Raw genomic sequence first — 27,904 nt, 5'->3', positions numbered from 1 at the left:
TAAAGTCTACTATCAAATTTTATTTAGTATTAAGTCCAAATCAAATATTATTCGTTGTAATACGTTATTATTATTCAAACATATTCTTCATGTTTGGATTATGATATCTTCGTTATTGTTGAGACCTGACTTAATTCTAGTTACTATGAAAGTAAGTCGAAATGACTTAAATATGCGTGAGCTTAACTCGATTTCTGAGAAAGCTCTACTTGAATTTTTTTTTACTCTAGGGCTTCCTTCGTTAACACCCTCAATTATATTTTTTAGCTAAGTTATCTACTTGTTTAATTAAAATTTTATTATTTTATAATTTAAGGCATAGTATTTTAATAGTCCGTAAGAATTAATGTTCAAAAAATTAAGTAACTAAATAATTAACTTCAATCATGGAAGAAAAACTTATTTATTTATTATTTGACAAGATATTTTCACGAAATTTGTGATAGATTTTTGTCCAATATATATTTCAAATTTCTCTTTTTCTTTAAATACTCTAATCCGGTAAATAAAAATATTCACATTTTTGTAATTATTTTTTTATGGTTTCTATAATTAAGTATAAATAAGTATCGTTTCATTGAAAATAATAAGTATAAGTTGATATATAATATTTATTTATTATTATTAAATCAATGAAATTATATGTTACATAAATGTTGATATTTATCCTTTTAAAATTTTGTTTTCTTAAATATTTTTAATAAATTTCTACTAGTTCTGGAAATAAAAAATGCCCATTGTAAAAATTTGAATTTACAAACGATATATTAAATACTATTTTTTCAATTTCTCTGTAATAAATTTCATAAACACTTCTTTAAAAATGATTTATACATATAAATAATTTTTTTTAATTAATTAACGTTTATTTTTTTATTATGAAAATATATAATGATTTGTGAGACTAAGTTTAAATATTTAATATACTCTAAGGTAAATGTTAAACACTAAGTTTAAATAAAGCTTTTAGGAAGTTTAAAAAAGCTTAAATATTTTTGGCATTTTTCAGTGAAATTTTGCGTTTTATACTAAAACCAACTAGCTTTTTTTAACTTATATAGATATACAACCAATACGCTTAATTATATACACTACAACTTAGAATATTACGTATATGTACAATAGTTAAATAAGAAATAAAAAACAATTTGTTACAATTTTTCAATTTCTAAACTATTTTAAAATATTTCTCTTATAATAAATTGGAGTGCGCAACACATGTTGTTTAGGTATTTTAATTAATAAAAAATATGGCCACTCTATAGCCACAAAATCTCTAGTACTATAATGTAAGGGCACATTCTCCATTCGTGAATAATTAAAAAATTTGCTTCGTATAGATATACTTTTATATCTGACTGGCACTGTTTAGCTGAATATTGTGCCGGCTAATTTCCTTAGCCATAGGTGCACAATATCCGTATAATTTTTTTCAAGTTGTGTATATTTGGAACCAATTTCGTTCAATTCACTGCATACCACGTCGTGCGATTACTCGACGCTTCCGACTCGGCCTCCGGTTTCGGCAGCACCCATATATTGCCTATGCCACTGTCCGAACTAAAACGATTCGAATCGCGAAACAGCGTTAAACTCACCGGCTTGCGGTACTGCTGTTCGCCTTCGCGCGCATACCGATCCTGCAGCTTTTGACGCTCCTCCATCACAAAAGAGCTGATCATTTCGCGTATCAGCTCCAGCCACGCTTCGACCACTGGCGGCTCAGCTTGAAAATCGCACTCTTGCTGCTTACGGCGCTCGTAGAATAAGGTGAAATGCTTCGTTTTCGCCACAATACCGATATGCTCGCACGGATAACGGCCATGGAAGATCAAGTGTTTGCCCTTAATTTCAGTATAGATGATGCATTTGTCGAATATGAAGACCTTGCCGCGATAGGTGCGTCGCAGCGTGTGATCTATAATCGAAAAGTCGCTTACTTTACGGAATTTTCCCTGATGAAAAACGTTGAACTAATTGCGGTAGGGAGGTAGAGTAAAAAGAAATATTTTAGTTATGATTTAAGTGGTAAATATGTGTTCCGATTCTCACCTCATTGCACTCGACAATGTCGTTAATCACTTCGGATTCGTTGGTTGTGGTCAGCAAAGTGCGCATTTTCTTCTCCAACCGGCAGCATGACTCAAGCAAAGGCTTAATCTCAAAGTCGCGATGCTTGAAGAGGGTCTGTGAGTATAAAAGTAAGAATAATAAACATGAGAGCAGAGCATAAGCTGAGGTTAGCAAATTATATACAATTTTATGAGCTTTAAAATTTATTTATATTAGTTTCATAACAGTATTTTTCTACATTGCCCACAATCACTCAGAAATTCCTATTATAATAAATATAATTTTTTTCTTTTCACCAACTCACCGTGATAAATTGTTGCAGTAGTAGCGGATATCGCGCCATCCGTTGTATGGGCTGTACCAGGAAACTATTTATACCCAACTTATCATCCAATTCGTTTTGTATGCGCTACAAAAATAATTCAATATATTAATTCGTATTTTTATTATAAATACATGAATTCCATACCTTAAAATAATTTTTATATGTATCACATAATTTGAGCGAACGTTGCTTGTTCATTGTGAATATGACGTAGCAGTAGAAGGAGTTTTGCTGAAAAAATATTAAGCAAAGTTATTTTAATAACAGAAAATGTATCCAAAAAATTTAATAATTAATGGTATTAGAGAGAGAGTGTTTTACTTGAGCATAAAAAACCCTCACTGTAGCGTTTTATTACAAATTACGCACTTTACCAATTCTAGGTAACAAATGCTAAGCTATTTTAAATTTCTTTTAAGATCTTAAAGAATGATCTAAAGCAGAATTTCTATAAGCATTAGACTAAAATATAGTTTTTTTATAGAAAAATAATAATAAGAGATCAGATAGTTCAGCTTGCAGTTTGACCGTTCTCTGTGCAAAGAGCTGACAATTCACTCCCAGTACTGCTTCCTGAGTAGTTTGGCGATAATATTTCTTTCAGGTCAAAACAACACAATTCTATAACGATTATATTTAAAAAATAATTAGATTTAAAAATGGCTAAAAATAATACTTCGCTTTCGGAAGCTGCCAATTCATATATTAATTAGTGGATATAGAGAATATGATTACTTTTACGATATTCTCTTAACTTGTACCAAAATTTATTGAGTTAGAATTAGAAAAGCCATCAGTTTCTTCAAGTTTTAAGGTAAACCCATGTATTACGGGTTTCAAAAAATCTATTTTTCATTGTTTTATTAAATTTTCCCACACCTCTTGAATATTGTATTAAATTTTCAAGTTGATCGGAGTAATAGTTTCGGAGATAAGATGGTTGGCAAGATTTCTCGAGAACTACTCAACTGATCTTCATGAAATTTAAGACAGGTCTTTGAGATATAATGCTTAAAAACTTGGACGAAGAATTTATTTTCGATTACAACTTTTTAAAAAAAAAAATGTCGTGAAATTTTAATTTTTTTATAAAAATGTCTGCAAAATCCAATTTTCAGATTTTTTCTTCGTCCAATTTCTAAGTTAAAGTTTTTTAAGACGTATTTTTTTCACTTTAGGTGATGCTGTGAGAAGTTATCCTGCCAATGTGGTCGCATATTTTTTACCCGAGGCAACCCATATAACCCCTTAAGATTCCTCTGATGTGTTGTCGAGAATTTTGTAAAATTTCTCATGAAAATTAGTTTTCTTATTTTTTATTCCTTTTCTTATTATTTCTAAAACTAATTTACGGTTAATAAAACTCGAAAAAAACGGCGACTTTCCAGATGTATGTATGTATATGTATATATCTCTCTAATCGTCTCAACACTTACATCAATATAATGTTGAAATTCATCGAATAACCGCTTCAGATCCCTTCTATACGCAAGTAACATTGGCAAAAATTCCTCCGCATGAAATTCATAGATCTGTGCAATATTACCAAGCAAAACATATTTCTTTCCACGCAAACCAAGCGGTAAATCTTTGCGCGCAAATATATTGCCATAATTCTCCAAACCGATACGTAAGTTCTCCACATATGTTTCCTCAGTTTTTATCAGCTCCTCGAGTATGGGTTTAATGTGTTGTGAGCTCTTATCGCGCAACTCAGCCTCAGCTTCATCGTCGAGCTCGTCACTGTGAAGAAAGTACAGAAAAATGTTTTGAATAATCCAAATAACAAAGCGTAAAGTGTAAAAGTAAGAAATTAGCAACGGCTCGTCATATCGGCCAGCTTTGTTTATTATATAGAATTATTAGAAATATATGTAAAAAGACGTGTTCAAATTCTTTGTATTTTTATGCCACCTACGTTTTTGCTTTTATTGTAGTATGTTTTCTTTTTTTTTCAACAAAAAAATTATTTTTGTTTGGCAAATTAAAATCAAATAACTCTTTTGGTGACTCATACGCCGTGGCGCGCACGTCTTGTTTGTGCTTATCATCACAAATTTGGAGAAATTTGCACAGCTTCGTACGCTCGTCATTAATTATTGGTATTTTGATGTATTAGTTCATTTATTGCTTTCAATTTTTATTTCTTGTTTGTACTTACTTTGGCTGATAAAGCGATTTACTTTTGTTAACAACCGCATGATTCTTGGTACCAATAATTTCAGTCTTGGGACGTGGCACTGAACGATAATTTCTGGAAATAAAAAATAAAAAAATTGCTATTAATATTCTTTGAAAAAAAAACATGAAAATTATTGAATGAGTGTGTTCTTTTGGTAGTCACTCTGTAAACGTGGTAGTCAGCCGTGGCGTATGAGTAACATTTTTTGATTGATTGGATATCGCACTTATGCCTTCTAGACAAGAATTAAATAAATTTTGTTATTCAAGAAATTGAGCAATTCACAACTGAATGAGTTATTGTACATATTGTTGTTGCACCTATTTGCTCTAATCGAGAGACAAAACGCTCAACAGCATTAAAAAACCTAATGTGTCTTGATGAGATAGTAATGACAAAGAGGTTTAAGAGAAACTTTCTTCCAGGAATTTCCTTTGAGCTACTGAAGTCATAAAAAATAATCAAAAAAAATAAATTTACTAGAGGGAAAGATTATGAGATCTGACGAGACGTTTTTCAACAAACATTCGGTTCATTTATCTCTCCTAAGAGATAGAGGTCAATGATTCGAGATTTTTGGTTACATAAATACGAATATATTACATAGATACAGGTAAGTATATATGTACATATTATGAAACCTGAATCAGTATATCTATATATAAATAGATATGTAATACACTTTTATTGAAGACAGTGCTATGATCTCCAAAAAACTTGTATATACGAGTATATAGCATATACTTATGTAGAGTCTCTTCAAATTTACTGATCAAAATCAAGCTAAACGTCTCGTATACCCTTTTTTGCTATAATAAATACACCTCTGAAGGGCTTCAATGCAGTCGAAGATAACACTTTTTTTTGCTTTTTTCTATAATTTAGTAAAAATAATTAGTTCTCCGAAAAAATATGTACGCGAATATATGTATATCGTTCAGGGGAAATTCCATATTATCAATTACAAAGTAAATGTAGAAGCTTAAAATTTATGCACGCAATGCTATTCATATCAACACTCGCTATCAAACCTACAAATTTCTCGCGTTTTGCTGCCTTCACATTTTTCCGCTATCATTTCGCTAATTACACAAACATATGTGTAAATATGTATGTATGTCCTCATATATAATATTTCGAAGCTGTGAGTCAGCCGCTCCTCATAACAAAGCCGCTGGCGTCACTGATAACCAAGACAGCTAATGACCACACCAATATTCTATTGCTAAAGTACACAATTACATATATATGTATGTATATATATATATGTACTTATTTATTTACTTAAACGTAGCTCTCGGACAAGTTATTTATTCAACTAACTACAAGCTTGTAATATAAGGCGATAAAGGTATTCGTAATTATAATGTAGTGTGAGGTATATTTATATATTTTTGTACATACGGTGTGCTATATACGGCACATACACGCTTTTGCGCGCAATTAAATATTTGTTTTTGGCTTGTATCAGTTTAAAATGCAATCGCTTGTATAATTATAAGAACATGAGAATCTTTTATACGCCTTAAAATATTCAGTATTCAATAAGTAGCATAAAGAATGTGCAAAAGGGGTGAGTATCGGACACTTGGGCCTACCTTCTTACAGCCTTCAACTCTAATCAATGTTTCCAAAAAGAAGTTTCCTCATGAAAGGCTGCAGAAAAGATATTTAATGCAATAATGTCATTATACCAAACTACATGAACAGAAATGTCGGTATATTCTCTGGATAACTCAATGCATTTTTCTACAAAACTAGGTCAACACCCTCTCTAAGGAAATGCTACACATTGAGAGAGAAAGGAAATGAATGGTCATATCTTCACACTTAGTATCAGATAATGAATCTTGGTTAGCTCTCTGGATATCTCAACATCAGAGTATAGGAACTAAGTCTCATGATAGGCCATATAAACGTTGTTTCATAAAAAATTGGATCCATAAAAGTTATTTGCCCACTTTGAATAAGGCTTCAACCAATCTGTTCTCTACACTCCAAATTCTTTAACACCAAAGCATTTCTTAAGACGGTTGCATTTATTGTCCGTTTATTGCAAGTGATTTGAAAAAAAAAACATTTTCTTTTGAAAGTTTGATATACCATAATGTCTGTCCGAACCAACAACTAGAGCTTTAATTGAAAGCATTGAAAAGCTTTTCAAGTGCTCCTTGAATAAAAACTACATACAATCTCAAAATCAACAAAGGATAGTCTTAATAAATGCAATTTAGAACCTATAACACTTTTTTTTTGGCACTATTTTCTTCATCCAAATGCTTAAATAACTGTCGGTCCTACGCATTTTAGAATGATACTTATAAATTTTCATTCGCCAATTCAAGGCAACCGTTTGGGACTCGCCATTTGTCAGCTCAGCTTTCTTTTCAAACATTTTTCTTGTATACAGACATGTTTGAAGACATCACCTTATTACCGCTTGATTCTCTAACTCTTTCCAATTATACCAGTCTATGTCAGTTATACATGTTGTTCGTTCGATTCGTCACTCTGTAAAGTCTGGAAAATCGAAGAGAGCTAATACATAAGCAAGCAGGAAGTATTTATACAAAAAAAATTTAATTATACTTTTAATCTGCATCTTTTTCCCTTTCCTTTACACCCACCTTCGCTCCTACAATCCGAAACCACTTCTATTGTTTTTCATCATTTTTCACACCCATTGCCAAGAACAATTTTACGGCTCGCGCTTGTGCGATAACCCGTTACGAATCCGTGCCATTTTTTTACGCTCCTAACTGATCAGACAGACAGCATTAATGAGCGCTAATATGGGTGCTCGCGAACTGATTGTAATGTAACAACTGTTTATATGACGATTGTATGTTTGTATGTAATAATCGCAAATTATATTACTTTTGTAGACATGCTTGTCGAACGGCTTAGATCAGCTGTGTCAATGCAAAATATTTACAATATATGCATGTGGCATGTATATACAGGCATATACAGGTAGCATTAAATTGAGTCATTCTGGTATTGAGTTTCAGTCAATGCGATAAAACAAGCAATAGAAAGCTTTTAATCGTCATAGTTTTCTTTTAATTGTGTCATTTTACCTTGTTATCTCTAATTATTTTCCAGTAGAGGTTATATTCATATACATACGAATCTATATATGGATCCATGTCGAAACAAAGATACAAAATAATGTAGGACAAAATCATTATTAGGACGTACCTTTAACAGGACTTGCTAACAGTTTTAACATATTTTGAGCAACGTATAAAATACGTATTATATCTCGCACATACACATACAATAAAATAGCACGTGACTTACATCGGAGTGGTGAAAATGGAGTTATCGTAAAAGCATTTATGTTAGATGTTTGAGTTTGGCTGCATCAAAAGTTACTGTTAACGTTACGAAGTCATTTGGAAATACAATCGATACTTGAGGGTTGAAAGGGGGATACGTTTATCGACTTCCTTATATAATATAACTATTCTCAACAGTACGGTAATAGTATTCCAATTATTCTCTCCCCGCAATATCAAAGAAAGTTATGGACACCATATGGAGAATCAAGTAATTTTTCAAATCATTCATGTGGTTGTTTTGACTTTTAAACCAAGAGCACAATCTAGAATTGAATTATCTCTAAGTGAGCCACTAGTTTCGCGATCGCGATTGTTTACAGGCCAGTATTCAAACTAAGGAACCGGTAAGAGTTGGATTTTCACTACTGAATTTTTATTTCAACTACTAACTGGATTTAAAACAAGCTCATTATGACTACTTAGAGATTTTTATTATTATTTATATTAGTGATTTTTGTATATTATGTTAAAGTAATCAACTTTGATCTCGTCTAGAAAGTATATCACAGCAAATTTCTCTTTTAGAAATCTTGCGAAATGTAGAGCGAAGCGATCTCTGTATTCAATGCGTGTGGTTGATATATGCTTTATGAAAGGAAAGCTTATAAAGATACCAGCATATGATATTAGAAAGGGACAAAGGAAATATGTGAAACTTTTTGACTTTATAGAATCAGAATTAAAAAAATCGTCTAACATTCAAGTAACTGACAAAAGTACTTCGGCTCAGCTGATTTTCCTTGGACGTGAACTTTTCCAATTTTTTTTTCTTTTAGGTTTTTGGGATAAGTTGTGTTTTAAAAAATTCGAATTCATAATAACTTTATAAAAAAAATAAAATATTTAAGCGTCAATATCAAAAATATACATAAAGGTAAGCATTTTAATACTTTTCATCTAACATCTTATTTTATCATACTAACTTTTTCAGGTGCATCGTTGGTACCCTCCTTAAATATGGCCTATTCACGCACCATCACATTTGCATAGATATCTTCCTATTTGCATTAATTTATCAATGGTTTACACACGCTTATCAGTTCCACGAATTGAAATTCATTTATCATTTTATGGCCAAAAGCGCTAAATGTTTGTGTCGTGCCATAAAAGGCTGCCGACAAGTGATTTACCGCCGCCGCAAGGCCGGGCAAACATAGTCACACCTACCTGTACCGTATATAAGTATTCTTTAGAATATATGTATGTATACAGAACTAATTTTGCGATTTAATGTTAAATAACAGCGTTGTCAAGTAAATAAACATTATCTAATAATATTGTTTTTGCTGTTTTTTTTTTTTTTTCTTTGAAACACATATGTTCTCAAAACTTAATAATTTTAATTTATTTGCTCATTTTAGCTGTCATTGGTTTGCCAAAACTTGCCGAATGCCGAATCGAAGGAGCTGGTATAAGTCAAGTAGACTGGCATAAACAAAAACAGAAAGCGTAGAGTTATATTTTTCTAATAGAGAGCAGCGAACTTAAACATAGGGAGTATAGAAGCATAATCGACAGATTTCATTCACAATACATATACTAAAACTTCTTAATAACATGCTAATTTAAGAACCATAAGGCTGATATATACCGAACAGACTGGTATAATGAAAATTATATAAAGTAATGAGCGATTTACAACTTTAATTGATGCTTTCGTAAGTTGTATTAAAATCACCAAACTTTACAGAGAACAAACAATGTATTTACACAATCAAACAAACAAATGGTAGAAGTTATGTAAACAGATACCGTGTTTCCTTATAGATATGATATAATTTCTAAGTGTCGCTTATTGCGTATATTTTCTTTAAGTTAATGTTAAAGTGCCGATAAGACAAAGAACCCCTCGAAGTAATAAAAATATTGCTGCCTTTCAGGCAAGTGTTGCTGAAGACCGGAATTTGTAGATTTTAAGACATTTTCAACAATTGTTCTCAATCAAAAACCTCACGCCATTGGACCACCGAAAATGTCATGAATTTTCCGATTTTGCCTTGGAACAACTTGAAAATGATGAGGCCCACTTTCGATTTTAGTACGAAGTAAATCCACAAATTATTCATGAACAACCATTATATTCTTAAAAATGCACAGTTTGGTGCGGTTTTCAATCTGGTAGAATCATCACTCCATACTTCTTTCGGAATGAAGCTGGTGACACCGTTACTGTCAATGGAGAGCGGTATATGTAGATCGATGATTAGAAATCAAGTGGTCGTGTCAAGTTGTGATGTTAATTTTATACAGTATTATTTTACATCTCGCATTTACGCCTAAAAACGTTTTCAAATCGTTCAACTTTATTACGAAAATTCACATTCTGTAAAGAATATGTTTCGCATGCTTCGCTCAAACTACGGTCAACATAATTGGCCTACTGAGCGTACTATTCGCAACACGATCAACATCACCAAGTTCATGATCTCGGTGACATATGGTTTCAACAAGACGGCGCCGCTTCCCACTCATCACCCCAATTAATGGGTTTATTGAGAGAACACTTTGGTGAGCAGATAATTTCACGTTTTGGGCTGGAGGATTGACCACCAAGATCGTGTGATATCACACCGTTAGGCTTTTTTTCTTTAGGGTTATATAAAGTCTAAAGTCTATGTGGACAGTCCCGTTTCGCTTCAGGCATTGGAGTAAAACATCACGCTTGTCATTCGGAAGTCGAAATGCACGAACGAAGCAAATAAAATTGGGTGAATCATATAAGACGTGGCCACGGCCACGATTGAAGCGATAATCTACAAAAAATAACTGCGAAAGAAAGTTTTTTCGAATTATATTAAATGTTCTCCATTAAATTTGAAGTTTCTGTGTTTTTTTTCTTTAAAAAAGTAGGGAACCTTGAAATGGATCACCATATATAACGTACAACGTAAAATATATAACATAGAAAAGTTATACCACTTTAATGCTATATGCACACCCTCTCGTATTAAAATTAACCAGATAATAATATTGTAGATTTCACATATCAATTTTTTTAAAAGAGGGCAGATAAAGATAATGGCTGTCCTACAATACACACTGAGTCATAATTTGATCAGTCTGAAGTGCCTTTAGACCACATACATAAGACAGCATTTAATATAGAAATTTAATATTCTTTAGGACTTTTCCTAGATAATTTAATATCTTTTGTTTTATCATCAAATTTGTTTTATACAAATTATCTTTTGTGTACTTAGTGTTGTAATTCATGCAACACACTCCAACAAAAACGTGACGAGCAAACTTGATAAATGAAAAATAACAAATTATGTACAGTTAGACTGATATATAACTTGCAGTATGAAGTGTTTTGATGACTGTCTCTCTCAAAAGCAAAATATCTTATCGTACGTGTTATAATATATGGGTTAAGGTTATTTATAGCGGGTTAGATTTTTTGAATATATGAGGTGTGTTCAAAAAATGATAATAATTTTAAGATTTCGGTTTAGAGAGTAAAATTGTCAAAATTTTTTTTATTACGTTTAAATTTTCAATTATATTCACTGTATCCTTTTACTCGTATAGAGGTTCGTGTTTGGTGCTTTTGTATTAATGTATCTTAGTATTAATATATTTTTGCGCACACATTGGAAAATGCACATTCAAATCGAGTAATAATAAGAACAAAAAATTTTTATTTGCAATTGCTTGTACCGCTAATTAGACAGAGCCTTAAGCGCTGTGTAAACAATGTGTCAACGTCGCTTTTCGGTTACGTATACGCCCACGTGGACATGGGATATGATTATTACTGTACGTTAAATGTATTTATCATGAACAAAATACACAATTGAATATTTGCAATTCAACATGCTGAACTTGGTACACACAAAATACTAACTTTTAACGAAAAGAACTAAGAAAAGAAAAAACAACCAGCTGTGAATTGAATAAAACATATATAATAGGCAGTTAGTTACCTTACATCGCAGATTAGCTGCACTAGTAGTCAGCTTGGCAGAAGACAATAAAGCTGGCAGCTTTAGTTAAAAACAGATATATTTTATAGCGAAAAAGGCGCTTTTTGTCTTTGCAGGCAATAAAATCTTTGGAAAAACACTCTCGATTAGAGTATTTAATAATTCAAGTTTTATTATTTTCTAACTAGTATTTTGAAATTTTTTTCGATACTGTAAAAGTGGCTTAAAAATCATATCAACCCACAGCAAAAAAGACTGCAACCAAAAACATTCGAGCAATATAAATAAAACTAAATCAAAAGCTAACAAAGTAATAAGACACGAGAACTTGTCTAACCGGTTTTTTGCACGTAAATCGCATACAGCACTAAGAAAACAGAAAAAATTTTACTGAAAAAATGTATATGCACTTCTATAAAATAAATAAGACATATGTATTCAAGAATAGGAATAACCAAAACGATTTAAATGCGATATTAGGGATAGAAATTATACTTTCTTTGAGTTCAAATAATCCTTATATAAAAAAATCAAATGAAGTTAATTGAAATGAAATAAAATAGCATAAATCGAGCGCAACATTTTATGTTATGCTTCTGTTGCTGCACGGCATATTTAAAATCGTTAACAGCAAATTAACAGCGTAGACGAAAGTTGAGTACATACATTAACATTTCACTGCTAAAATTAGAATGTTATGTAAATTTGACTGTTACTTGCCGCACAGAAGCAACTAAAGACAGTTTAAGCTGCCGAAAGAAAATTTCGAGCTTAAAAATAAGTTTATGACTAATAAGGCATTACAACAAAGTGCTTATAAGCACAAGCTTTTACATACATACATATGTACATAAATATATGTAAATACCAATAACTTATGTTTAGAAAGTGTGGTAATATTTTTTATTGCTTTTGTGCTCAAATGTAAACAACAAAGTAAGCGCAGCAAGTGTTTTGTTGTTTTTATTGTTTCAGCATTTCAGTATTTATATCTGTAATACGATGACCGCCAAACCAAAACCACTTGTGTCACAGCGAACACCTTAAAAACAGAAGCAATTCGTCATGTTTTGGACAAAAAACGATTAAACGTGGCAACTGGCCAAAGTTTAGAGTAGCACTTAAAAGGAAAACACACTTTAAGTGTACAAGCAGATATACTTACATGTAATACTTATTTACATAATTGGAAACAAATTGCCTCTTTTTGATTAACGAATATTATAAAAGTAAGTTCACATGCGTTTTCACCTTTCGAAAATGTAACTGAGGGAGAAATTCTTGAATGAAAATAAAATCGCAGCACGAATCTATGTTTGACTAAGACAAGATTAGGCAGAGATATTCAAACATTAACAAAAATATATACATATATTTGAAGTAGTATGGAAAAAACCTATCAAACATCATAACTTATATAGTTTTAATCCCACTGAGAATTAAAGATTTTTTAAGTCTATTATATTTATAAAAATGCTTCAAATTAGTATTATGTTAGTAAATTAAACTTTCCCAGTTCCTTAGAGTTCTGTTAGAGCTTATATGCGTCGTTAACATCATTTCTTCTAAACTCTCAAAAAGGCTCCACTCACTATATCAACTTTTGAAGAACCATCTAACAAGGAATTAGAAACAACTTTGAGGCATCTAAATTATAATTAGCCTATAACAAAAAAGAATCTGTGATATCACTTGGGCTGAGAATGTTTGTCATAGATTTTACTGAGGAGCTGCAGAGACTTTCAATTTAATGGCGATATCAAGAAACTTAAAGAAAGATTTAGTAATAATTGAGTACCGATTAACTGATATTGGACGTACTAACAAAAATATATACCTAGAGTCTATACGAAATCAAATCACATCTATCAAAACTAAGAAAAGGCCACTCACCTCGGAAAATCTTTCGACGCCGACTTTTCCCCACATTCAACTTCCGCGGACAGCTTTTTCGAGCGAGCCTTCGGCATTGTGCGTGCATAATCATCGCTGACAGCACGACGCACCTTCTCCACCTTACCGAAATCATCTAGATTCAACTCCACTACGCCCGCCGTCACCAATTGCTCAGCGTCAGCGCCAGGCTCTGGCGATGGCACCACATCTTCGCGCAATTCATGCGCCTCCTCTGGCACCGCATACTCCGCCTCAAGGACAGCATCTGCATGCGCATCCTCGGCATAGTCGGAGATCTCATCCACATCGTCCACGGAGCGTTCTTCATCGATGGAGGTGTGAAAGGAGCTGAGTGCCGATTGTCGGCTGGCCACCGAGCTATCCGTTTCGGGAGTGGAACGACGCGTAGCTGGCGGAAAGACACGCCATAACCCAGGCGCAGCGGCTGAAATGCCACCCACACCAGTTGTCTTCACAGCACCTATTTGCGCACTGTATTGTTGGTGTTGTTGACGCAGCTGATGACGTCCGGTTTTGAAGAGAATCCGCTGTTCGGCTGTCAATGTCTCGAAACGATCAACTTTCTGTCGCACACCCAACAAAGCGGGATCGGGCGTTTGTGGCTGTGTCTCGTCATCATTTGTTGTCGTAACTGTAGGCGCATCGTTATCAAACGGTGGCCCAGTTATGGGTAACGGTGGTGGCACCATTCTGCGCGTAGAGGCGCGTAAAAATGCACTTTCCGTATCCGATTGTACCGAGTAGGAATAATCCAGTTGACTACTAGCGACACTAAAAGAATGTGAACCACTACTGCCGCTGCTAGTCGACGTACTGTGATTGTGACTATCATTGCCGCTGGCGCTGGAACTCTGCTCATGCACAGAGCTCACTGAGCTAGCGTTGTTTACACTCTCAGCTGCACTTAGATTAAACGACTCCACCGAGCTGTGGCTCTCGACGCTAATACGTCGGTTGGAACGGCGTTTGGCGAAATTACGATTGCTCAGATTGCGCTCACGTCGAAACGGACGCGGACTGTCGATGGCGCACTCATCAGCCATTTGACTGTGCGGTCTTATCGTTCGCGCGAGTAGTCGCTAAGCGTTGAGCACGCGCGCTTATCTTAACTTGGACGTGCCACCTACACTCAGTATTACTAGAGTGCTCGCTTTGCTCACACCGTGCGAACTTTGATCGCTTTGCCGCTCACTCTCTTTGTTCTCTATTTATTAATAATTTGTTATTAACAACAGTTTTATTAACCAAATTTTTGTTGTACTGGTGTGCTCTTTTTCACTTTTCTCTATTGCACTTTATCTTTATTTCATGAATTTGCGTTTTGTTTATGTCCCACTTCGTTTATCGTTGCTGCTAAAAATAGAGAATTATTGCGGATTTGTCAAAACACTTGTTTTACGGATTCAATTGTGGTTATTGTTGTTGTTGCCCACAATAATTTTGTTAATTCCACAAACTTATCACACATTTGGCTTTCGTACACTTCACGAATAGAATTTCCACGTTTTCACACTTTCAGACCTTGCTAATATTTTTGTCACGGCCAATGTAATCGTTGCCACCGATGAGTAATTAATTTTTCACACAATATGGTTTTGTATATTTTAGATGCAGACATGCAATCATATTTTATAGGTATATAAATAATTTAATTTTATATAAGCTTTTTATTTGTTCAACACATATTTTGGCACTGTTATCAGTTTGTTGGAAATTCCGTTAAAGGAAAACATACAGTAGTACATTTTAGAAAAAATAATTAAATTATAAAATATGTCAATAATTAAAATATAGAAAAAATAATAATTACAAAATTAACAGATTCTCAAATTAACAATTATTTTTTATTTTATATTACGAAGTTCATAACTCCCATATGGAAACGTTGGAGACCCTATAAAGTAGTAGATTGGGTTTTTAGTTTTCTATCTGAAATTTTGGACATATTCTTTTCTTCCTAAGAAGCTGCTCATTTGTCGGAACCGATGATATCAGACCACTATAGCATATGTAGCTGCCATACGAACAGAACGGACGGCATCCAAAGATTATGCTATGCAGGTAGTTTTCTAAGACAATGGAGCAATCACTAAAGAAATTGTTCAGATTGGATAACTATAGCATATAGCTGCCATACAAACCGACCGACCAAAAGCAAGTTCTTCTAAGGAATATTTTGTATTTGTGAGGGGTATTATATCATATTATATCATAGTTTCGGTGCACCCAAGGTTAACGTTTTTCTTGTTGCTATTTTGGTTATTTTTTACGACTTGAACAGATAAATAATTAACTTTATTTTGGGTTATTTAACAACATTAACAAAATTATTATTTTCTTTTAGTTTTCTATTATTTCATAGATAATATTCTATATTCAAATAGTATTTTTATATTTTAATAATTAATTTTTTCACTTTAAAAATTCAAATAAAAATTACATAAACTTATTATTACTAAAAATAAAAATTATTTGACGAAATTATGTCAAAATCTTTTTAATTTACTTTTATATAAATTCAAGTACAACAAAATATTAAAGAACAAATATAACAAACATTTGCTTTTAAGTGCTTCAGAGTACACATTAATTTAGGAAATGAGCAAGCTTTCTATACTAAGGCACGGACTACAGTTTGTCAAATTCAATGACAAAAAAATCTATTTAGTTGAATTTTCAATTGAGCAATTTTTTTCCAGATGCTCTCCCACTACAACAAAAAATTAAAAATACTGTCAATAGTGGTTGTCAATTTAGTACATATCAATCATAAATTGCTCTAAAAATAAAATGGCAGCCGTTTCCAGTGGTTTAGTAATGACTGTCATTGAATTTGACATGTTAGAAATCGCACATAAAAAGCCTATTGGTATACTTTAGTACCATTGAAATTAAATTTAAATTCTTTAAAAAAAATCGCTGACTAGATTTTATAAAGGCACTCAGTGCGAAGAGGTCCATCGGCATCGTATACTTAAATGTTTTCATTCACTAAGGGTTAGTAATTTTATAATTTTTTAACTGTTATTTATTTTGCTTTTATTTTTATTTTTTTATTAATGTAATTTTTTATTTTTCTTTTAGTATTTTATATTTTTAAAATATGATTTGTTTGTTTGATTTGGCCTTTTTTACTCATTATTTTTTTTATTATTTAAGCATTTTTTCAATTACTTTTTGGAAAGTCTTCATTTTTTGCAAATTCTCATAACATTACTATTAAACTATTTATTGATTGAGTAATCAAATTCACCGTAAAATAAATTAATTATTAATATAACACCAAAAAAAATACAACACAATTCTTATATTATCTTTTTTCGCAAACAAAAAGAACCTTTCGATGAATATTTTTCACGCAACAGCGCAAAACACAAAATTAGCCGGATAATTAAAGCAATTTAGTTAATTTCCTCCCGTCATTAGCCCGACAGACAAGCGACTAAGTAACTAACTAACCAATAAACCACAAGTAAACATCTCAACTAACCAGCAAAGCAGCAAGACACGGCTAAAAGAAGGCATGAGAACTTCCACACAAACTGAGATAGTCAGTCTTTAGACGCTAGCAAGTGAATATGTCATTAGCAGCTGTGTAAATTGGTAATATCGCGGAGAATTTTTAAAAATGCTCAAAAGCAAGAAACCGAAATATAGATTTGCTCACACGAATCTACAAGCGTTTGTGTGTACATATGCCAAATATTATATATTGGCCAACACAGTTATGATATTTTCTTTATTTTCTTCAATTCGACAATTTTCGCGCTCCTTTAGCGCTCATTCTCTCACAAGCCTTAACCCTTAAAATACTCGCGATCTGTCTGCTGCTCACGCTCTTTTTCACCTTTTTTACATTTTAACAATTAACTTGAATTCGCATGCTTGCAATAATTTTTTCTATATATTATATAAAAATCACTTATAATATTTTTTATCGGATTTCAACTTTATTAACGCGTTGTTTTCTTTGCTGTCTCTGCTTTATTGCTGATTTTCTTTGTTTGTTGCCGGAACCCTGACGTGGTATTTAAGTTATTGTAATGATTTTGTTGTTTTTCCTGTTAAATTTTTCAACTTTATTTACATTTTTTCACTTATCAATTTGCGCATTTCAACGGAGAGACAGATAAAATTTACAATACCTTCACTATACCACAGTGTTGTCGAATAGTATGAGTGCGAATTACACATACTAGCGGAAAAACTGTAATTTTTGGATACTTCTTCAACTTTTATAAGTGTTTTAATCGAAGAATACTAAATACCGCTATCCCTTTATGAATTCAGACTAAAAAGAATCTTTATATAACTTCATATGTATATAAAACGTATCTCTAGCTTCTCTCTACAACAACTGAACTCACAAACTTTCAATTCATCCAGTAGACTAACGTCTGTCAGCTGTTTTTATCAGCAGAGTTCAGATAAGATTACGAAATTTATGAAGTGGGACGCCATGTTTCGTTTTTAGTATTTTCACTATTACTGGTGCAGTGGTCCGTGTGCAGACGCTCCCACAAATCGAAAATGTGTTCAAAGATGTATTTTGACTTATCGAATAAGAGGGAACATAAATAATAGATACGCTGGTAATCAGAGGAAGCATTTTAAATGTCTGGTGACACTATTTCTTGACTTGTATCTAAATCACTTACAGTTGGAGACCAATGTATTATTGATTTTTGTATCTCGTAGTCTTCAAAGAACTTTTGATGATAATTTGGCTTTCTTAGATAACTACAACATCAACGAATAAAACCCTTGTTCTCACATGAAATAAAAGGATTGTGATTAAGTTTATCGAAATGTGTTAGCACCTTCTGATCTATGCAAGACTGTGACTTAGTTTCCGGAGTGCGAAAATATAAGACTTTATCAGTAATATTTGAATCTTGTTTGATGAATTACTTAACATTCTTGAGAATCTTCCAACTTCTTATGGGGACTATAACTAACCTAACATTTAAGATTTCTAAAACTTTGTAGGAATCCTTATCAAATTTAAGAGAACTAGCGATATGATTGAATCGCATAACAATAAGAGGGCAATAAGCATACGATTATAATATAAATCAGAATTGAAAATAGAGTAATTCAGTCAATTATTTCGTAACTCCTTAGTTACCCTAAGTTTGCAATAAATTTGAGCAAGTTTCTCGATATTTATTCAATTAAAGTTGGGCCTTAATATTCTATTCTGTCAACAACAAGATCAACAAGTGCTTAGACATAATAAAGATACTTAAAAATCGTATGAAATCGCTCTTAAACGGCCATCTAAATCTAGCGTTGGATAATAAGTAGAAAAAAGTATTACACCAAAAGCATTTCACAACGATTCCAATAAACAATCACAGATAAGATTTTGAAAAAATCCCCTATAGGCCAATAATATTTTAAACTATTTACGATTACGGACTTTATAGCGAACAAGTGTACTGATAGCAAATGATATTGAATGAAATTTAATTGTGCCACCAATATGAAAAGTTATTTATAAAATGTCGATGGGAGAATTACAATAAAACGATAACTGCAGCCACACCAAAGCTAAAATACCCTTCTCAGACGACTAGCATAGAAGGTTATATTATATAAAGAGTTTTGTGTTGATTCCGGTCGGTGCGCTATAGCGGTCCGATCTGAACCATTAGTTTAGAGATTTTACCGTTATCTTGCATAATAACCCATGCGGAATTTCGGCAAGATATTTTATCAATTCAAGAAGTTTTCCATACAAGAACTTGATCGGATCGATCAGTTTGAGCAACTTCTTTGAGAGAAATGAAAGTGAACAAAATTTCTGATCGATATAGTTAGGGTATCTATCTATTGCACATATTATAGAGTCTCCCACATTCTATGTGTTACAGACATTGTAGCAAACTCAATATATCCTCTTCAAGGTATAAAAACACACACAACTTCACTTCACATTGATACTAACTTTTTCACAACAAGAGAGTTCCCAGAACTGTTAAACACACATACATATATATTTAACTCACTATGTATAGTACGTACTTCAAGAAATAATTAGTCAAAGTTCCAGCTACAACAACAACGCAAAAAACACGTTCTCTGCTGCGTGACTGGCGTTAGAATAATGAAAAGGTAATTGGCAAAAGGTGTATTTCCAGCGTTTGAACGATAAATAAAAAATATTATTTCAAAGCAAATAAAGAAAGCAATAAATTAAGGTGCTTTGGAACCCAAATTGAAAATTGTGTCACTTTCGCAGCCTTTTAAAACCTATCAATATGGACAGGGTGACAAAATGAAGTTCATGTTAATGCTAATGAGAAGATGAGGTTGGGTAGTGAATTTTGAACAGTAAGTATGTTTTGTGGTTGCTACAAAAGTATTAATAGAATAGATCGTCGTATAGGTTTAGGTCTCAATAATATTTTTAGAGCTGGATTTCTAGGAGCTATATATTATAAATTTTTTTCAAAGAGAATTGGCTCGAGAAATTAGTACTTAAATTCGATCCAATACATCTTACAGTGCGAAACGAAGAAACAACTTGCATAAAACTGTAATAGATTGGCATAGGGATTATACCCTCAGAGCTCACATGTACTAATAGAAAAGAGCAGCGAAACGAAGAAGCATATGGTGTAAATTAAATAAACTGGTATAATACCGAGTTTTGACAGCAGTTTCCATAGAATTTTCGACATACTTTTATATTTAATACTCAATTCCAATTTCAAATGTTAACTTAAATCCCCGTCTCAAAATGTTCAGGAAAGAGCAAAATTAAGATACCTACCGAGGCGTGACAGTCATGTTTGCTGTATATTTTACTATAATTTAGCGGTAATTTAAATAGCTTCGATAGAGGATTATCGTTAATGATATATGTCTAGCCGGAATGCTTTTACTTCAGTATAAATATTTTTTATTGGTCCTGTAGTCATTTTCAATACATAGACTTTAGATTATCCCTTGTTGTAGGATTATCTAGCCTGTATGTACAAGGTGCGTTCCAAAGTAAACAGGACTTTTTAAAAACTTTGGAACGCACCTTGTAATGGTTATATTAAACCAAACCAACTATTTTACTCTAAAAGAAACGTCGGAAACCCTGAAGAATAGATGTGTGGAGAACTTTTTTATTTCGCAAGATATTTTAACGAAATTTAACACAAGATGATTACCCAGGTTATTTAGTTCGGACCATTGTATATAGCTGTCTCTACGGTCATCCGTCTGTCTGTATGTATGCAAACTAGTCACTCAGTTTCTAAAATATCGATCTGAAATATTGCAAACGACCTTTTTTCCTTAAGAAGCTCATTGTCATGGCTGAACCGACAAAATCATGCGACAAAGTAGATTGTATTTTATATTTCCGGATATGGCAACCCTAGTGTTGTCATCAGTAACATTCAACTTGATATTAAAGCTTGACATTTTTGAGGTTAAAAATACTCAGCACTCAGTTTGGGCAAACGGTCGCTACTTGTGTTGCTTACATTAACTTGAAATAAAAACAAAAATATTTGTTCACGTTGGAGTCCACACAATTTGTTGATTGCTCGTGTCGATTGATCGAGAGAAGTACTCGTATTAAGAAAAATACTATAGCAGTGCTTCGAAATACATTTATGAAATCGGGAAAAATGGTAATCTATAGATTTATACGTATGAGCCTGAAGAGGCCATAGTTGCCATACAAACAGAACGATCAGAGTCAAATGCTTGCATAGAAAGCCTTTTCATTTGAGGAGATATCTTCACCAAATTTGACACGTACAGGTATTAAAACATAAAGGAACATCTCAATATCCAAAGACATTGTTCGGATGTACGTACTAGTAACCATAGCATAGATGTAGCTCCTATATAAAAGCGATCAATATCAGGTTCTTGTGACGAATCTTTTGTATTTGTGAACAGTATTATAGCTACAATGCAACAAGATTTAATAGTTTTTTCTTATTTATCTATTAATTACACATATTTTGTTTAATTTCTCATTCAATAAATTGTTTAATATTTTTCATTCAATTGTACAAGCACAAAATTTTTTAGGAATCTTTGTTATTATTTATTTTTATTTTATTATCTCATACATATGTATATATTTATTATTTTTTCTTTAAATTCTTTTTTTATAACAATTCAACTAAAAAATTAATTTTAATATGCATTTAATCTTTATCTTTTTTTCGCAATTTCAATACTTTCATTTACTACATTTTACGAAAATTCGCCAATTTTACACAGCTTTTTACTCAAATATTCCTCTTTTGTGCGCTCTCACCTTCACACTCTCCCACGCATGCCACTCACATTTGTGACACTTTTTTAAAAATTTTTCTTCACTGTTCCGTTCTGTTACTCAGGCCGTCTGTGCGTGTTCGTTCATTCATTCGGCCGCCCGTGTAATTCTTGCGACGTTTACACACTTGCACTTGTGAATTCGTACTGTTGTGAAAATAATTTGCAAACGCCGATTTCAAGTCTCAAAATATGAATGTTCTCCTTCATAAAATTATATATTTGGATTCTTATCTTCTGCGGCAGTCGCATTATCGGCTCGTCATTGCTGATATGCGTTTTTATGCCAGCGTTTTTCGGTACCGAAATTTGTTGTTACTTTCTTTTACTTTTTTTTATAGTTTGTGTGGAATTTGTTTTTGCTCACACATTGCCCTTTAGCCTGTGTTAGCACCCATTCAAACTCATAATATTCTGTTCCTTCCTTTTTGTTGTTATATTTAATATAATTTTTCTTTTTTATTGTTATTCCAACGTTTCACCTGTGTTCTCGTATTTCTCACTCACTTATTCCCTTTGTTTATATCTTCCATTTCGCACACGTTGAATTTTTTTACATTTTGTTGTTGTCAATGCGACAATTAATGAAAGCAATAAAACGCTTAGTGTGCATTTAGTTAGTGTCTGCCGGTTGCTAGTGTAGTTATTGTTGTAAAATGCTAGCTACACTTTAATTCTCCATAAACATACAAACTGAACAAACGGCATCAAGTTCTTGTATAGAAAACTTTTTTATTTGACGAGATGATTTTACGAAATTTGATGTAAATTGTTTCCAAAAATATTCCTTTAAATCTGATCATTTGTATCAGCTACAGTGGTCTGATCTCAAAAATTTATATATCAGATATTTTAGAAATTATCCGAATAGATTTTTCAGTTCGGATCCCCATAGCTACCCTACAAATAATACACAGCAAATTCTTATAAAGAAAGAAAGAAAAAAAAGATTATTCTAAAGAACTTTTTTTTATTTCTGTAGGGTATTCTAGCTTCGATGCAACCGAAGTTATCCTGTTTTCTTGTTTTTGTTTAAGTTATTCAAAAATATTTCTTAGTACACATGGCAACTCTATAATCATTTTATTTCAAATCAGCAATGGGAGCTGTTTTACATTACGATGTCATATTACATTTAAGATGTTATAATCACATCTTTGATCAAGGTAGAAAAACTGCGTCTTTATTAAAATTTATAAAAAATAAAAGAGTTTCAAAATGGAGCATTTAAGGGGCACACCTAGTGTGATATTTTCAAAAAATCGTTTTTTTTCATATTTCGATAGGTTATACCTTTAAAAATAACATACTAAAATTTCAAATCGATATCTGAAACAGTTTTTGAGTTACAGCCATTTAAAAGAGTAGTAGTAGTAGTAGTAAAACAATCATTTTATCTTTAAACGCGTTTTTCTCGAAACAGCATTTTTCGAATTTGCTGAAGAGATTACTCGGAGACAAATGATCCGATCGCTATCAAATTTTTTTTGCATCTTTCCTATATAGTTCTCCATACGATGACCCTCCAGTTTTTTGATCTAATCAAAAATCGAATTTTGGCAGGCCAAAAACGACCATTATTTTGGGTGAAATTTAACTTTTTTTCAACATGCAGCCATTTTGTCAGTTCTTGTTTTTTTTTTTATTAGCCCGCACAGTCATCGTACAGACAATATGTTTTAGTTTAACGAGAAATTTTTTTTTTAGTTTTTATAAACGGAGAAGGCTGCAATCATGGCAACAGTGGAGGACCTTTTGGCGCCGCCGGACATCGCTTGTCCTTTCAAAAATATTTAATATTTTCTTTCAAAAAATTTTTTGTCTACTCTTAAAACATGTATAAATATACCCTCAAAATTTTAAAATTATTGATTGACTATTTTTTTTTTTTTGATCCCCAAAAATGTCTTTTTCACTGTCACACTAGGTGTGCCCCTTAAATTCTGTCGAAGAATGGCTAGCGAACTGTCGTATACATGTGAATGAACAAAAGTGTAAGCATATTACATTTTCGCTAAGACCAAAGATGTGCCCGGCAGTAAAAATAAACAATATTTTAGTACCCCAAGCGAACGAAGTAACATATCTTGGTATTTACCTAGACAGAAGGCCACGTGGAGAAAACAAATCTCTAGTAAAATAACATGTATGAAGATTAGAGCTGCAAATTTAAATTGGCTTTTAAATAAAAACTCCAAACTTAGCCTAGACAACAAAGTGCTTTTATATAATGCGGTCATAAAGCCGATTTGGATGTATGGCATTCAACTGTGGGGTACGACATGTGCAACTAATATTGATATATTACAAAGGTTTCAATCAAAAATGCTTAGAACAATCACGTGTTCACCATGGTACATGCGTAACGAAAATATCCATAAAGGCCTTGGTATCCCTATGATAAAGAAAGAAGTAGAAGACAGCTGAATTAATTATACATATATCTAAACTCCGAGATCACCCAAACCCTTTGGCCTGCGATCAAACACGACTTACAAGAAGAGATATACATACCTGCGTATTAAGGAGCGACGTATCACCAAAACAGCCCAATCATTTGCTTGAGCCTGTCTAGTTTTTAAATAGATTTAAGATTTTATAACTTATTGTTAGGCTTTAAGAAAGAGCATATCCAAAAAAAAAATTAATATAGCCGTTTTCACAAAAATATATAATTTGCTCTGTCTATAGCGACACCTAGCGTTTAATAGCAACAAACCTCAATGTCAGAAATCTATATTATAGTAAAGCTCATAAAAGTAGAGACAAGCACATGCAACGAAAGCTTTCCAACGAAAAGTTTATCTGAGGAAACAGTCATTTTCAAACATTTAAATAATGTGATTACCAGCCATAACAAAATCGTGTGCACTCTTTAGTGTAGGATCTATTAAAAGATAAGATTTATTAAAATGTACTTTCTAAAAACTGGTAAATTACATACATACAAACATAGTATGCAATTAGAAGAGATATGCTACGTATTTAAACTATTTCGGACTTGCAAAAACATTGCCGAAACACGAATATAAATATTTCTTTGACCATCTAGTCTTTTACTATTCGTTAGATAATTTGAGTCAAGTATTATCTTACGCCCAAAAACCCATCACTAAGCTGGGCAATAAAATTAAAAAAATTCTCTTAATTGGCGCGTCAAACTGATAATGACATATAAGAACAAACCCCTGGCCATTATATCTCAAAAAAAACTTCATCAATTATAAATTGTAAATTGTCTGTAATTGGGACAACCATGAATCGAATTTACATCACTTTTCAGTGGATAATACACATTCTCAGAGATGCCGCGCAGGTAGCACCGAAGTCACTTTTTGCTGTGATGAGTCTTGAAGAAGACCAGAAGGAGTCCATCCGCATTGGCGCACTTGAACCTGTGTCCATCAACTTTATGGAAGATTTTGTGGAAGGATCTTGGTGTGGACGAACTGAAAAACTCAACTCGTGCAACAATTAAAGCCGAACGACCATCAAGCAAGTCGCACGTTCGGTGATTGGACCCAAATGGCCCCCAATCCCATCGACTGCGACATTCGCCGTTGCCAATGCGGAAAGGACCATAAATCTTCCGCAGAACCTTTGTCTCGAAAACTCGTAATGCCGATCCATCATTTGTTGTCAATGTAATAGGTTATCAAAAAAGTCTTGCAGAATTTTTATTGAATTTTCAATTTTTCATAAAATTGGTTACAATAATGCGATTCAAGTCAAATATGCGCCGTTTTGTTCGATGACGCGTTCCTAACGAGATGCCAACTTCATAATGCCCCTCTCATAGAAGCTCGCTTACCTATTGGCAAAAAACTTGGAGAGCCAATTTTCACAGAACTCTCTTGTGGCCAACTTCTGACTACCAATCGCGTTCGCCATGGACAGAAACAGGTGGTAATCACTTGGTGCGAGATCCGGATTATACGGTGGATGCAAAAGAACCTCCCATCCGAGCTCCCGGAGCTTCTGTGTGTGGCCTGGCGTTGTCCTGATGGAAGACAATTCTGTTGATCAAAGATGAATTGAGCGTTTGGCCATAGGGGAGCAGCTCATAGTGGATTATTCCCTGCCAATCCCACCAAACACACAGAAGAACCTTCCTGGCCGTCAATCCAGGCTTGGCCACCGTCTGGGCCGCTTCACCGCTTTTCGACCACGACGAAGTGACCCACCTTTCATCGCCAGTCACCATACGCTTCACAAACGGGTCGATTTTGTTGCGATTCAGAAGCGATTCGCATGCGTCGATTCGGTCAAAGATGTTTTTTTGCCTCAATTCATGTGGCACCCACACATCGAGCTTCTTAGTGACTCCAAGCTTCTTCAAATGGTTTATAACGGTTTGATGACTCATGCCCAGCTCTTGACCGATACTACGGCTGCTACTATGCCGGTCTCTTTCGACCAATTCAGCGATTTTATCGCAATTTTTGACGACAGGCCTTCCGGAGCGTGGCGCATCTTCGACCACCTCTACACCAGAACGAAAACGTTGAAACCATCGTTGTGCGGTGGAAATGGAAACTGTATCGGGTCCATAAACTGCACAAATTTTATTGGCGGCTTGAAATGCATTTTTGCCTTTATCGTAGTAGTACTGTAAAATATGCCGTATTTTCTCTTTATTTTGCTCCATGTTTGCGACGCTATAACTCACGAACGACTTAAAAGAAACGACAATCAATCAAACACGTGTTAGAGCGGGAAATGAGCTTTCCAAAAAGGTACAGCATGACCCGATGCGACGAATAAAAGTAGAAGCTAGCTCTCGGCGCCAACTAGCGAAAATACTGCAAATATTTTTTACAAAAATACTGTCTCTTTCATTGAAAGGAACATAAGATAGACATTATCGAACGGCCATCAGCGAACCTCCTCTTTTCCAACGAATTGGCAATAGGAGTAGGCAGGAAAGTTAATAATAACTAACAAATGTAAATATGCTGTTGCTATCAGTGCATGCCAACACCTGTTGCCGACTGAGGCTTTACGCACTAAAAATAAATAAACAAACGTAAAACTAAAACTATATGCAAAGAAATGGAGCACTTATGGTTAATGTTTTGTTTATTTATATCACGGAAGCTTTTTTATTTGAGAATATGTTAGCGGTTGGCGGAGTATTGAAATAATACTTTTTATTTGCCTCCTTTTACCACCTGGTCAATATTTGTGAAAATAAACTTGGCGAGACGGAAGGAGTCGCTTTATTTTACTCTTTACTTTATTCGATCGTCAAGTTTGATTTTATGTTCCGCTATTTGTTTACCAAGTCTCTGGCACACACAAAGTCGGCTATGTGTTTTACTTCATATACCTTGGCATCTTCAACGTTCTTAAGTATCAGTAAACTTAACTAAATCTTTTTTGGTAAGACCCTCTAAATCCAGAAAACCAGTTTTACTTTAATTTTTGTTTCAATCTATGACTTTACACTAATTACTGACCTCATTCTTGGGTTCAAAGTTTTTGGGAGCGTTTTTTTTAGTTTATTAAGGAGAGAGGTCGTGAGAAATCGATTGTCAAGAAAGGTGAGCTCTCAATACATTGTACAATGATCTATCTAGAAGAAAATACATATTTTTATAATAAATTGTCCTTAATTTAAGTATATAAAAATATATTGATTTAAGTTTACAAACCTTTCAGAGATAATTTCTAAAAACTAACAAAGATCTAAGGTGCTTTTTACAAAGCATCTCACTTAGAAAATGTTACAAAAGTACTAGAAAATAAGAATGTGACAGCTCCTGCGTACTGGCAGTTCTGCGCCCTAAGATAGCTGAAACCATAATAACAGAAAGTAAGATTGGGCTCCGAAGAGAGATTACCT

The 27,904-nt window shown here is 33.2% G+C and overlaps 1 protein-coding gene across 5 annotated transcripts; it reads right to left on the bottom strand.

The window, feature by feature from the left end:
* Positions 1-399: 399 nt before the first annotated feature.
* LOC105228692 (triple functional domain protein) lies at positions 400-22,221 on the bottom strand. Of its 5 annotated transcripts, none has more exons than XM_011208624.4 (8): positions 22,043-22,221; positions 13,744-15,120; positions 4,560-4,652; positions 3,835-4,141; positions 2,543-2,629; positions 2,378-2,482; positions 2,053-2,187; positions 400-1,973 (listed from the first exon to the last, which is right to left on the bottom strand). In XM_011208624.4, the coding sequence occupies exons 2-8, from the start codon at positions 14,808-14,810 to the stop codon at positions 1,464-1,466; spliced, it is 2,304 nt and encodes a 767-aa protein (XP_011206926.2). In that variant the 5' UTR covers positions 14,811-15,120; positions 22,043-22,221; the 3' UTR covers positions 400-1,463. The 5 variants fall into 5 exon arrangements, with proteins under 5 accessions (XP_011206926.2, XP_011206928.2, XP_049308280.1 ...); XM_011208626.4 differs by having other exon boundaries at positions 13,744-15,117; XM_049452323.1 differs by lacking the exon at positions 22,043-22,221 and adding an exon at positions 17,913-18,117.
* Between the last annotated feature and the right edge of the window lie 5,683 nt (positions 22,222-27,904).

This window comes from Bactrocera dorsalis, chromosome 3 (assembly GCF_023373825.1).
Source record: "Bactrocera dorsalis isolate Fly_Bdor chromosome 3, ASM2337382v1, whole genome shotgun sequence".
NCBI classification, from domain to species: domain Eukaryota; kingdom Metazoa; phylum Arthropoda; class Insecta; order Diptera; family Tephritidae; genus Bactrocera; species Bactrocera dorsalis.
Note: the sequence above shows the minus strand (reverse complement) of the source record. Positions and strands in the feature narration are given on the sequence as shown.

What these genes read in the sequence shown, in the direction of transcription:
- LOC105228692 (XM_011208624.4), bottom strand. Translation starts at nt 14,810, where the DNA reads ATGGCTGATGAGTGCGCCATCGACAGTCCGCGTCCGTTTCGACGTGAG. An exon ending in GCGTCGAAAGATTTTCCGAG is followed by an intron (nt 4,653 to 13,743) that starts GTGAGTGGCCTT and finishes TTTTATTTCCAG; the next exon opens with AAATTATCGTTCAGTGCCAC. An exon ending in AAATCGCTTTATCAGCCAAA is followed by an intron (nt 4,142 to 4,559) that starts GTAAGTACAAAC and finishes CTTTCTTCACAG; the next exon opens with TGACGAGCTCGACGATGAAG.